The following is a 13268-nucleotide window of genomic DNA, read 5'->3' as shown; positions in this document are numbered from 1 at the left end:
AAAAAAAATGCTACTTTAAGCTAAGTCTATATTTAGCCAAGTCCACTTGAGCGAAGTCTATTTTTAGCCAAGTTTACATGTAAAGTCACAATTGCTTGTGAAGGTTTGTTCAAATTATGCCCCTGGGGTCATTGCCCCGCCCCCCCCCCCACCACCACGGAGATTGTCTCGCAAAGGACCAGTGCGGCAAATGCAAACGACCTCGGCGACGTTGGCGGAGGCCCAGGGAACAGTTCTCTTCTCTTTGTAAGGGTGTAAGGGATGGACTCCCCCCCCCCCCTTAAATTGGGAAATGTTAAAAACCTTTTTGTCTGAAACCACTATGCAAATCCTTGCTATTTTGAACAAGGCTTTATTTAGTGGTCCACTACCATGGTTGTTCAAATTATGCCCTTGGGTCAAAACTGGCACTGCCCTGGGTGTCACAATTTTCCTAAAGACTTATATTGAATATTTTCAAAATCTTCTTGTTTCAAACCACAAGGCCCATACCTTTGATATTTGTTGTGGAGCATCATATGATGCAATTGAAAAATAATGCCCCTTGGGCAAAAGCTGGTCCCACCCCTTTTGACTTACTTTTTAATTTTTAAAGTTACAGTAATGAAATTTTGACCATGTAAACAGTTTTGCAAGCAAGCATTAATGTTGTCCTCGGATGTCCTTGACTTTGACCGACTTTTTATTTTTAAAGCTACAGAAATAAAATTTTGACGATGAGTACAGTTTTGAAAGCAAATATTTTTTACCCTCAGATTACCTTTACTTGACACATTAAAATAGTTAATGCAACTAATCTGCTTACAACACTTCCTGTCCTCAGATGTTGAACGTGCAGCGTTTTCAGCTAACCCAAACACTAAAAGTGAACTATATTTGTTGCCTATTACTCAAACGTACGTACTCTGGATTGAAAATGACCACAAGAGCCATGCCAGTAGACCATAGGCCCTTTAGGGCCTCTTGTTAGGGATACCTTGTTTATGCACATGATGCAATAGCTGTTTTTCCTCCCATCTTTGTGAAGCTTTATCAGAATGATGGTCATGGTGAAGTCACTTGGTTCAAATCTTAGAAAAACCTTGTGTACGCAATACAGGTTGCTATATTTGTCCGATTTTTGTGAAACCCTTGTGGTTGTATTGGTGAAGATCTGACCATTATCAAATATGGGACATCTTGGTTCCAAAACCTTTTTTATGTAAGAGGTCTTTCCATACAGTCTTTGTGAAACTTGATGATAAATAGTGTCTTGAAGAAGTCGCAATCTTTCTCAAACTTTGGTCATCTCCGGTCAAAATAGGTCTCAAGGTTAAATTTCGAAAAAGTTTCTTCGGACATGAAAGAAACGTGTCCATGTATGCACAATATAAACTGCTTTTTTATTTGATGGTTCTGAAGCTTGGTCAGAATGATTGTGTTGAAATGTCAATGAAGTTGGAATATGTGTATTTTTCTGGTAAAAACTAGGTCAGTAGATCGAAAGTAAGAAAAACTATGTTTACGCAGTAGGGGCTTCTTTTTCCATCTGATTACCTGAAATCATTGACTCAATGACATTGTAGATGATATCTTGGATAATTTTAGACATTACAGACTCGGCAAGCCTCGTTACCGGCTTACGCGCGTGCCCTCGGGTCGGATTTTTCTACCCGTACCGGAAACACATGATATATTCTTATAAGATACGCGGCATCTAAGGATAAAAAAGTACATCACAAAGTTAAGTGTTAGTAAGTAACTCTATATATGCAATAAAAGTTGCATATTTCCTTGGATCCTCATGACACTTGGTTAGAATGATTGAAGTACTTATTTAACAACCGTTGAAAATATAGTTGGCACTATTTTGGTGTTGTATTCGCTGATTAGCATCCATAGAAAAGTCATATGAGCGACATCATTGAAATTTGAAGAGCTGAATATATATATAGACATACTTTCCCTAAACAATATAATAAGTGTAGTTCCAATTTCTCGCCGTTAGGGGTGAAATACCTTAAATTACCTTATTTTCTTTTTTTGTCATTTTATTTTTTGTATTATTGTGTCAAAAGAGCTCATGTTTTTTCTACGATTGAATGTCAATGCCACACATTGCAATACTTCTTTGGACAGCTCGATGTTGTTGTGTTTTTTTAATTTAAATTAAACCTGTGCGTGTCATGTGCACAAGTAGACACTCACGGGTCAAGGTCACACTTGATCACACAAAGGTCAAGGTCACATTTGTATGACAAAGAGCTGCAGAAGTTGGTAATGTTCTGGGACAGTTCTTGCTAGCTTATTAAAGTGACGTGGCTTTTTTCCTTAACTTTTAATTTCGAATGTTGAACCAGCCCCCTTACTCACACCCCAATATTTTAACCATACATGCTTCTGTTACGTGGGATTCAGCCCCGCGAAATTACGCACTTTTTTACTCCGAATCAGGGAACAGCCCCTTTATTAGATTGTCAATCTGATGAAACTGCAGAGTTCTCCTTCTTCGAACTCTGTCTTCGTTAATTAGTTTATGGTTGTGTCCCATTAACTAAATGTAAAGAATAAACAATAAAAGTTGAGGTTTAAGAGTTTTTATTTAATTATTGCAACATGCATATAACGAATCATACAATGTGGTTGGTGATTCAACTTGCAGTGACCAGTCAGAGGATAGCATCAAATGTCAGGGACAGTATAGTCGACATATCTAATCAATTCACCACCTCTGACCAAACACACTTGCTCGCCCCCGGACTGACACAGCTTCTGACCATTATGTCTTACGTTGAAAGACTTGGGCAAGCAGCTGTACAATTGATTCAATCGCATAGATATCAAAACAGTAGCGGCATTTCTAAGTCATTACTTTTCATGTGGATCGAAAGAAATAATTTAATCCTCTTGTTTCTTCTGTTGTTGAGAAAAGCACCAACTGTCTCATCCATTTTTAACGTCGACTGACTATTTAACATTGACTCTAACGTTGGTCCAGACCAACGTTAGAAGAGCCGTTAAGTTAACGCCTACTTTATCGCTGTAAGCGTAAGTGTTAAGTTTGAACAACCCATTTTTGTGAACGTTAATGTTAACGTTCATTTTAACGTTGACAGCGTAACATTTAACAATGATAGTTAACGTTAAATCCTTAACGAGAGTTTTGAACAACCGGGCCTTAGAATCAAGAGTCAATCAAATTTCTTAGGTAAGTGACGTCATCTGAGATAATGCGTCCAGTTAACAACAAAAACAAATCAAATTATTGCCAAGAGATAGAACTACAAAACAAACTCATAACAAAGTTTAAAATTATATTAAAGAACCTTTCCGAACATATGTAAAGTAGCAATGATTGTCTGCTTATCACGAATGAAACCTCGCAAAAAACGTCACCTTTACCCCCACAGGATTCGTTTTCGATGATGACGTCACATACAGTCGAACCCCGTTGGCTCGAACTCGCTTGGCTCGAATTCCTCTTTGACTCTAACTGGTTGTAAAGAACCGAATTCCTTAAACTGAATGTTAGCATTACCGCTTGGCTCGAATTATTCAAATTTCGAGGTCTTTTCGCTGGTCCCTAGGAGCTCGAGCCAAAAGGGGTTCGACTGTATATCACACCTAAAATGTTGAAGTTATGTCAACTCTGTGGGTAACTTTGTGATGTGCATTACTATCATAGCACTGTAAATTTAATCTATAAAATATGGTCGAAACTCGTTATGTCGAACTCTGTTATCTCGATGTTCCGAAAACGTGGAACAATATTTTGGATTAAGTAAGACATGTTTTGTATTTCGGTTACATCGAATGTTCGTTATCTCGAAGTATTTCCCGAGGTCCTTATGACTTCGACATAGCGAGTTTTCACTGTTTTCATAAAATGCATATTTCAGATATCCAATGTGCGAATTATAAGTATCTATCATGTGTTTCCGGTACGGATAGAAAAATCCGACCCGAGGGCACGCGCGTAAGCCGGTAACGAGGCTTGCCGAGTTACCGGGCACGCAGCGTGCCCGAGGGTCGGATTTTTCGATCCGGACCGGAAAAACATGATTGATATTTTATCTTGCATATCTAAAATTATCAATTTTTGGAAAAATTGACATAGAAAACGCACTTTTGTACATTTCACCAAAAAGCGCGTGCGTCATTGTTTAATGACGTCATTAAGCGCAGTAATTTTCCTCCAAAAATCGCGTTTATTTATTTCCAATTTTATTTTAAAGTCTTTCATACTTATATATTCGATTGCGCTTAATTGAAATGGCATAATATTCTTTTCATAAACCATACAATAATAGAAATAAGAAGTGGCGCGTTGTTGCGCGTGACTCATCTTACACGGGGTACATGAAAGTTTTTCCAGCACTCACATGACCGGAAACACATGTCCGGTATGCAAGAAAAGCTTGTCGTTTCATTCAGCAGTTGGCTATAATTTTAAATGTCAATACCTAGTGACCCAATGTAATCTTGTTATCTGTTGAAAGCTGCACTCTCACAGATTTACCGTTTCGACAACCTTTTTATTTTTATGTCTTGGAATGAGCCTATTTTCCTTCAGATTTTCCTATTTCCGTTCAAAAATTAATGTTTTATGGCTAAAATCGTTACTAACGGTTAAAAATGCATAAGACATCAATTTTTGAACTTACGTATGAAATATTTGATCTGATTTTTTGTCAGCAGTCTTATACCACTGGTGTCCATGCATTTTCGCTTAAATGTCCTCGTTCCAAGACCAAAAATAACAAAGTTGTCAAAACGTTCAATTTGTGAAAGTGCAGCTTTAAAGCATAATGATTATCAATAATAGTAATACGAAAAATAACTGACCTAAAAACATCACAGACACATGTATAGCAGTTCGACTTTTCTTTATTTTAGCTGAAATAAGTAACTGAATCGATTATTTGCAATATCTTTATCGGTATGAAATTGATATGTTCTTCTTCTGCGCATTTCTCCCTTTTTAATACTGTCAACATAATATTGAGTTACCATGTTTCAAAATGTGTACATCAGATATCTGAATATAAAAAGGTTTTAGGTGAGATTGGATCATTCATTTCCAATCAAACATCCTGCGATACCAAATGACGGCACCGGAAGCGGAGCGATCTCAGTCACATGGCTTCCGGTTTTCACATCGACACACTCCACATTGGTGATGGCGCTGCCAAGAGTGACGGAGCTCTCCCCTCCGATGATGTATATCCGATCGTTTAACGCGGCCGCCACCGTACAATGCCTAGGTACGTGCAGGGTTGCGAACGGCTCCCAGGTGTCCGTTTCGTCACAGTACCGGAAAATGGAATCCACGCTGAGCGGCTCTCCATCCTTCATAACGTAACCGCCGACCATATATATGACGCCATCGACCTCAACGAACGCAGCACCAGCGACTGCTACAGGAAGCGGATACCGGAAGCTCCAACTTCCTGTTTTCGGGTCATAAACCTCCAACGTGTCAAGGAGGAATCTCTCATCAGTGTCCAACACGCCACCGCCAACGAAAATACGCCCCCGATGTGCCACGGCTGCCGGGTTTACTCTGGCGTCCGTCATTGACGTCACTGACGCCCACGTGTCGTTTTCTGGACAGTACACTTCAACCGTTTTCATGCTCATCTGGACACAATCTTCCCCGCCGATGACGTACACTTCGTCATTTAACGGAACGGCAGCGTGACGTATGCGGGCAGTCTTCAACGGCCCCACTCTGTGCCAGCAGTTCGTCTGGTAATCGTAGCAATGGCAGTCCTTTACAGACGTTGGATTGTCGACATTTGAACGTTGCCCTCCTATTATGTACAAGTTTCCTCCCATAGACGCTGTCGCTGCGTATTCCAATGAAATCGGAAGTTGCGTTTTAGAGACCCAACAATTTCTTTCAGCATCAAATTCGTGGACGGCACCGGCCGTAAAACCTCCTGAGTCCTCGTCATGAGTGTAAGGACTACTTCCGTCTACAATGACAATCCTTAAAGAAAGTGATTTTACGGGAAGCGGTGGCGGAGGTGGCGGCCATGGAATAGCTGTTTTGGACGACGTTCGAGACGATTCCGATCTGATTGGAGACAGCTCATAAATTTGCTCTAGGCGCTTGCTAACGGTCCTCCACTGGGTGTTTGAGGTGTTCTGTTGTTGTGTAAAAGGGCTGCTCTTCCTTTGAAACGTACTAGAGTGTTGTCTGAAATGTTTATCATTTATAACACTTGCATTGCTCATACACGGACTACTATTGGCTTTAAAACTTTTCACAGAATCAGAATGGTCTGGAATACTTTTGCGTGGAAATCGAGCAGACGATAATGTATGATGGATGTCTGGAGCTGAGCTCGATTGACGTCCTCGTATTTCACAGGGCATTATTTCACCACTCACGTTAGATCTTAAAGGTTCATTGTCCCATGGGCCATGATTTGTTGCAGACTCGAGTCTGTTGTGCTCCAAATGTGACTGTTGAGATTTGTTTGACCATGACCCTGCGCTTACAGGCATAATGCTTGTCTGGCTTACTTTTCGATCAATTCCTTCGAACGACGCCCTTGAACTTGCTCTGTCGTGTTGTGCACTTAAAATGTCCTCTCTTGAATGTGTCCGTTTGGAAGCGCTTTTCTGAACGCTTACATTTGACGGCCTTTTTTCGACTGTATTAACGTTCTCACGGTTAATACTTGACTTACTGCTTGTCCCCGAGCTAGATTTCTCTCCACCGTCAAAGAAATCACTGATCTTTGCGAGATCGGCTCTTGAAAATTTCTTTTTGGAAACCATGGAAACGCCAGATAGCTTATTAGCAAGTTTGTCAATATCTCTATCCGACGTTATGCGAGATGCACTTTGTCTGCTATGCTTTGATAAGACATGCTGGTGCGGTCTAATTTCTCTGCTTGATTTCGACAAAACGTCGTCGGCAACATCATGATATACCGCCGACGATTTTTGACCTAGTTCAAAGTTATTCACCTTCTCGGCGGTTTTGCTTTCCTGACTTTCACTCTTTGAAATCGACTCAGTCTCCGATGATTCACTGCTGAAACTGTCCGGTTTTGTCACTATACCAGGTTGTAATGCTAAACTAGGATTGTAGCTTGGCGCGCGACTCGGCGCATTACCAAGAACTCTGCTTGGTCTATGACTTGGCACCTCGCTTGGAACACGACTTTGGACATGAGCCAAATCTGGTTGATCACGTGACAGGTTTACGCTTGATTGCCTCCTGGAAGCCATATTTACTGTGCTACTTATATCCCGACACAGCGCGTGGTGACGGAAAGCGTTGTATAGGAAATCTTTGCATTCTGGGATGTCGAAAACGAACCTCACAGGTTCAATGTCAGTCACAATATCTTGAGGCGCGATACAATTGAATCGAATGAGACCCATCAGTGAAACTGCGTAGCGAATTCGTTCCATGCGGTCGAAGTCCAGCCATTTTGCGCATGCGTGAAATATTTCGAGTTCGTTTGGAACGGTCAATATGTCAGACGAAATAATGCCATACACTCTGCTGAAATCACTGGCAAGGAAGTTGTCCGTGGAAACTATCGTAGTAAAGTTGTCGTGCACGTATCTGTCAATTTCATCGACAAGATCTGAAAGTCCGTATTTCGTTGCGATCGCCCGGTGCTCAATAGCATTGTTAAGCGAAATGTTTGCAAGATAAAGAATGCACTTCTCTCTAAGTTTTCTTGCTCCCAGATAGTTACTGATTTCCAAAAGCTCTTCAATATTTTCAGAACTTACATTCAGGATTGATGTGTAAAAGAATGCCAGCGCCTCATTAACCGTGTTCCCTTGGACGTTTGGAATGTTAATCTCTGATGTTGCCTGATCACAGTCTATCAGCTCAGATTTTCGTTCACAGTTAGCTGCAAGAATCAGTTTATGCGCATACAAAGTGTCGTCTTTTGTTCTTATGATGACATCACACAGACGACCTAGTCTCCACAAATTGTATATATTTTTGGACAACGCGTTTGGCCGCTCTGTTGGCGAAAGAGATATATCCGAGTATGTCGCAGAATTGTTTCTCGCGTTTGTGTTTCGTTCACATTTCACAAACGCCTCACGTCCTGGTAATCTGTCGGCGGATGAGAAACGCAAACGGCGTCTGCTCGTTGCACCGTTTTGTCGTCTGCCGGATAGATCCTCACTTTTACTTCTGACATGTCGTCGGAGCCGTTCAGTGTCCCTGGCCCTAGATAATATGTTTCTTTTGTTGACTTGTGTATTTGATTGGCGTCGGCTGTGGTGTTTATTCGGTGAATCTCTCGTCGGAATCTCGTCGGGACTGAACGCTTCCCGTCTGGCTCGAACTTTTGTCGGTGTTTTTGGTTTCGTCCTCATGTAATCCATAGTTTAAAATGTATTAAGCGTCATTTGTTCACACATTTTCGATACGCCATTTTGAAAAATGATGTTTAACGGAAGTGACGTAATAACGTTAGTCCGCGAAATCGCCGTCAACATGAAATAGTTTGGTTAAATGTGACGTCAATTATTCAACGCTATTTTGACGTCTCTTTACTTTTTCTTTTCTTTTTTGAAATTCATAAGTAACATTATTATTTTAACACCCCTACTATGCACAGGGTACAGAATGTAAAAAAACAGCTCTCTATATGCTGATAAAATATTGCTCTCCCTGAGTCTGACCACTGTGGGCAAGCGTGTTAAATATTTTACAGTAAACAAAAAAAAAAGAGATTTCTTTTACACGCTAATAATATTAATTCGACGTTTTGATATCTTGTACTAATAGTTTGTTTGATTTCGTTCGGAACTCCTCGGCCATTTTTCTCAAAAACAACCTCCGATGTATATGGTCGGTTTACATTCTCAGAAAGGCCTAAAAAAATATGTCCGTTTCGGGTAACCCGACCCTACCTATAAAAATGCACCGACCCTAACTATTTTTTTTCCGTTTCTGAGCCAAAAAAATATTCTTTAGCGAATAGAGAGTTACGAAGGGCGGATAAATGCAGATTTTAATCAGAATTATTGTTTATATGATAAAACAAAGTCAGACAATGACAGTAATGTAGGAAAGACTGCCATGTGCAAGAAAACACTCTGAAATTACGACAGATTTTGTAAAAAATAAAAAAATCCCTACCTACCCTACCTAGAAATTTTGGGAAGGTTACCGTAAACAAACATTTTTTTTTGGCCAAATCGGTATGTTTCGGATGTATATTGATGGTTTACAATGTCAGAAACTACGCTGCAAGTAGGTCGCGTAGTAATTTAATTTAGTAGTGAAACTTAAAGACTTTCCTCTTTGGAATCCTAATTGTGTTTGCAATACAACAATACACTTCACTAGCAATCAACAATAAATACAAGCTAAAACTCTACATTTAATTAATCAAATAATTCAAAAATTTACGAACTACCTGCATACATTCGAGGTTGTTTTCGAGTAAAATGGCCGAGGAGCTCCGAATGGTTTGAATTAAGTAAGAAATACAGAAATCAATCCTTTTACAGAATACTTATGTCGGTGTTTTTCAATTAGATTGTAAATCATTCAGGTTTTGAAAGACAAATCGCAAATACTTTTCGTGGGCGAATCTATGCAAATATAATGTATCACTATTGGGGGCAAATATATAGAGGATATTTGTTTATTTCAGTGTAAGATCGTATTTTATTTCACGAGTGTCATAGAAAAACATATTTTCACGAGTGGCGAAGTAGTTTAGTTTTTTTATGATAATAACGGTGAAAAGGCTCTCTTTGAAATCTTTAAACTTAACATTTAGAGCTTTTAAATTGAAAATTTACCAGAAGCGTTTTTTTTGTTTAAATGACGGATGGCTTATCTTAAGTTCCATACTTTGATTAAAAGAAAGAAAAAAACTAGGACAAGCTTAGATTAATTGCCAATTCGGTGTGTTTAGAAATTCATATATCAAATTATCTACACTGGAACAGCCATGAAATTCTTGATTATCAGATAAATGTGTTACCTAGTGTGTTTTAACGCACTCAGCTTTTTCATAAGATTATGGGAGGTTCTGCTGAACTCGATTAGTTGACCAATACGTTGTCGAATCACATTTGTTTTTCAAAATTGTTCAAATAGTTTTCACTCCTTTATATGTAAAAAGACTAGCCAAATGGTTAAATTAAACATATAAAGATCTAAAGGCCTTTTTGATCTTCAATATGAACAAAAAGTGAATTTATCTTGCGGTTGGGTCATGTAATAGAGCACGTCGCTCCCTTATCCCCTTTTTCTTCTTTAAACAAACATTTAAGTCGCGTTTTTAGAACATGAACTCTTTCACAAACACGGACATGCACGCACGCACACACATACGGATGTACACGCACACGCACACACACGCACGCGCGCACGTGCACACACGCATGTACGTACACACACGCACACCACACCACACGTTCACGCACAAGCACGCACGCGCACACACACACCACACAATTCTAGAGTAATATTTAGATTCTTTTCTTGCCATTACAGAATGAAGCCCACGCACCTAGGATAAAAATAATCGGTTTCCAGTATAAGGACGGACGGGAAGGGGATTGGCGCAGTTAGAAACAAATAACTTTTTATGGCACCCTAAAATTACGAGTATGATTCCATTACAAATACTAGACCCCGCCACTCGCTCCGAAAATACACTTAACAATTTTGCGACTTTCATGTCCGGTGAAACGAAGATTTACAGTAACACTTTGCAATATTTCTACGACGGGGATAATGTTCCTTGTTCTGATATTTGTTGTTATTTACCACTGACACTAAATTAAGGTAAGTTTTCATACACTCTGTTTTTGTTACTGGCCTACGTGACTGCCCATTTTTCGTTGATTGGGCTGTTACATCATATGTAATAATCAAACAGAGTTTTCGCGAAAAACTCTAGCTTACGTATTACAAGTTTAACGAACTGTCGCCTCCTTGGAATACATTTGTCTAGTGTTCAAACGCAGGCCTATGTTAATGGTATCGCAAGACTGATTATCACTTAATAATTAAGAATTAAGCGGTCTGAAAACCAAACATTAATTAAACCATAACAACCGCCGAATTTCCATTGAGTTATGAAAACAACCGCCAAATACTAATTGGCTTTATTAATTAGGTACGTTATAACTAAATGCTAAGTACACGTATGTGGTCCATGATGCACTTTCTATATCTAAGATAAGGATGCTACTTCAGACTGATAGTTTGTTTAAGTCTAAATAATAAACATGATTTATAGTTGTAATGCTTTGAATTCAGTTCAATACCTGAAATGAAAAATACATAAAATAAACTTGAATATCTCAGAGATTAAATATTTTCTGCTGGACTCGAACTTTGCTTACTTTCAGCTTGTCTGGTACCAAGCGTACTCTGCACAACAAGAGCACGTCTGGCGTGGCCCTAAAATGGCGACCTGACCAGATCAAAAGATATCCTGCAAAACTGGACAAATTGTCAAAATAATTGATGGAATAACAGCGCCATCAGAGTTCCAAGACAGCAGAGAAATTAAAAAGGAAATGATAAAACACAAGAAGGTGAAAGCAAAATACGCTTACCCCTTATCAAGAGGTGGAATTTGAGTTCACACAGAGAACCAATGTGATAAGGAAAATCTGCTTCAAAGGTTTTCAGAGGGCTCATTCAAAACAAATACAGATTCATTGAATGTTCATGAAAACAAACCTAAACCATTGTGTGTATTTAAAAATGTTCCAACAAACATACAAGTAGACTCAGTTGGTGAAGAGGTAAAAACACAAACAGATGTAGCAGCAAACTGAGATACAGAGATACACACAAACCCTTGCCAGTTGTAATTGTAGAGTGTGAATCTTTTGAAGACCAACAAAACCTTTTTCAAAGTAAGTTCACATTCGGAAAGAAAACAATTTTGGTACAGGCATACAGAACCTGAAGAGGAATATTCCTATAAGGTGCTTCCAGTGCCAAGAATTTGGACATATATATATATGTGTGCAGAACCCCATGTAGGAAAATGCAAAACAAACAAAAGTGTAAAAACTGTTTTGGGGATCACAAATCCAACTATAGTCAGTGCCCAGCATTTTGAACCTGCTTGAAAGATTAAAAAGAAGAGATTAAAAATAATAAATACTGTAACATATAAACAATAACTAATTATGTAAACATCAGCTATCCGTTTAAGTGCCTGTCACTAAATTAACAAGTATCAAGTGTATAAGTACATAGAGAATTAGTACCATGCGATGACAACGGTGAATTGATTCGACAACCAAGCCATTGGGCATAGTGAGACTTTTATTTGTTGACATTTACTGGTGAACGAGTTCTACCGGAAGTTATTGCGGCTAATTGAGGCCGAGACGAAGACGAAGAGAAGGCGACCTCCAGTGTAAGTACAACGGATAGGGGAAAAGTATAAATGTTCGGACCATTGGCTGAAAATACAAAATAATAGTTATCTTATAAGCATGTAACTGTAGCGCAGCAGTGATTTTGTCATAGATTTTTTTTTAGCAATTGCATTTTGGTTTACTATTTTTACTGTTATAGTGTTCGGATGATGCGAATGTAATGCCAATTTCGGATACTAAACCAAGCTATATACGCTTGTAGTTCTATCATAAAAATCGAGTAAAAACGACATACTACGGTATCTAAAACTTATGGATACATTGTGTCCTAAACTTGGCAACAATGAACTGGATGGTATCCAGTGACACCCCTGTTTTATACAGATAATACTTCATACTGGAGACATGACAAGCATTATCATACAGTCTAATCAAGCCAGCACTGTCTGAAACTAATGTTTACCAGTATGAAGTGGGACTAAGAAGCTTGGGCAGTTTTGTTCATTTATACTAGGATTTATGAAAGTTATGTTTCTACTTCTACTGGTAGTATAAGATCCAAGTATAACAACATGAATACCGTATTTTTCATTGAACGTTGGATAGAACTAACTTTTAAACCAGCACAACACACTCAACTTCTGAAATGTTGACATGTCTGGTGAAAATTATTTCGGTTAAATATTGTATACATTTAATATAAAAGGGACTCGCTTATGTTTTTTGTAAAATGCACTTATTGTAAACTGAAATGAAGTATGGAAAATCATTGGGAGTGTTAAACCTATATTTCAAATTATTTGCCACCTTTAGTTTGCATACAAAATTCCTTTTTGTACAATAATTGTATTTTTTTCTGCACTTTCGATATCATGGAGTAGATAATGAATAAAATCAGTGTTTTCAGATGCATTACTGGGAAAATTCATCTG

General features: G+C 38.7%; 1 protein-coding gene across 1 annotated transcript; it reads right to left on the bottom strand.

Moving 5' to 3' along the window:
• Positions 1-5049: 5049 nt before the first annotated feature.
• Positions 5050-8352, bottom strand: LOC128221327 (uncharacterized). Its single transcript, XM_052929932.1, has one exon. The coding sequence runs from the start codon at positions 8350-8352 to the stop codon at positions 5050-5052; it is 3303 nt and encodes a 1100-aa protein (XP_052785892.1).
• Positions 8353-13268: the final 4916 nt, after the last annotated feature.

Source organism: Mya arenaria, chromosome 1, assembly GCF_026914265.1.
Source record: "Mya arenaria isolate MELC-2E11 chromosome 1, ASM2691426v1".
NCBI classification, from domain to species: domain Eukaryota; kingdom Metazoa; phylum Mollusca; class Bivalvia; order Myida; family Myidae; genus Mya; species Mya arenaria.
The sequence above is the reverse complement of the archived record's forward strand: the minus strand, read 5'-3'. Positions and strand labels throughout refer to the sequence as shown.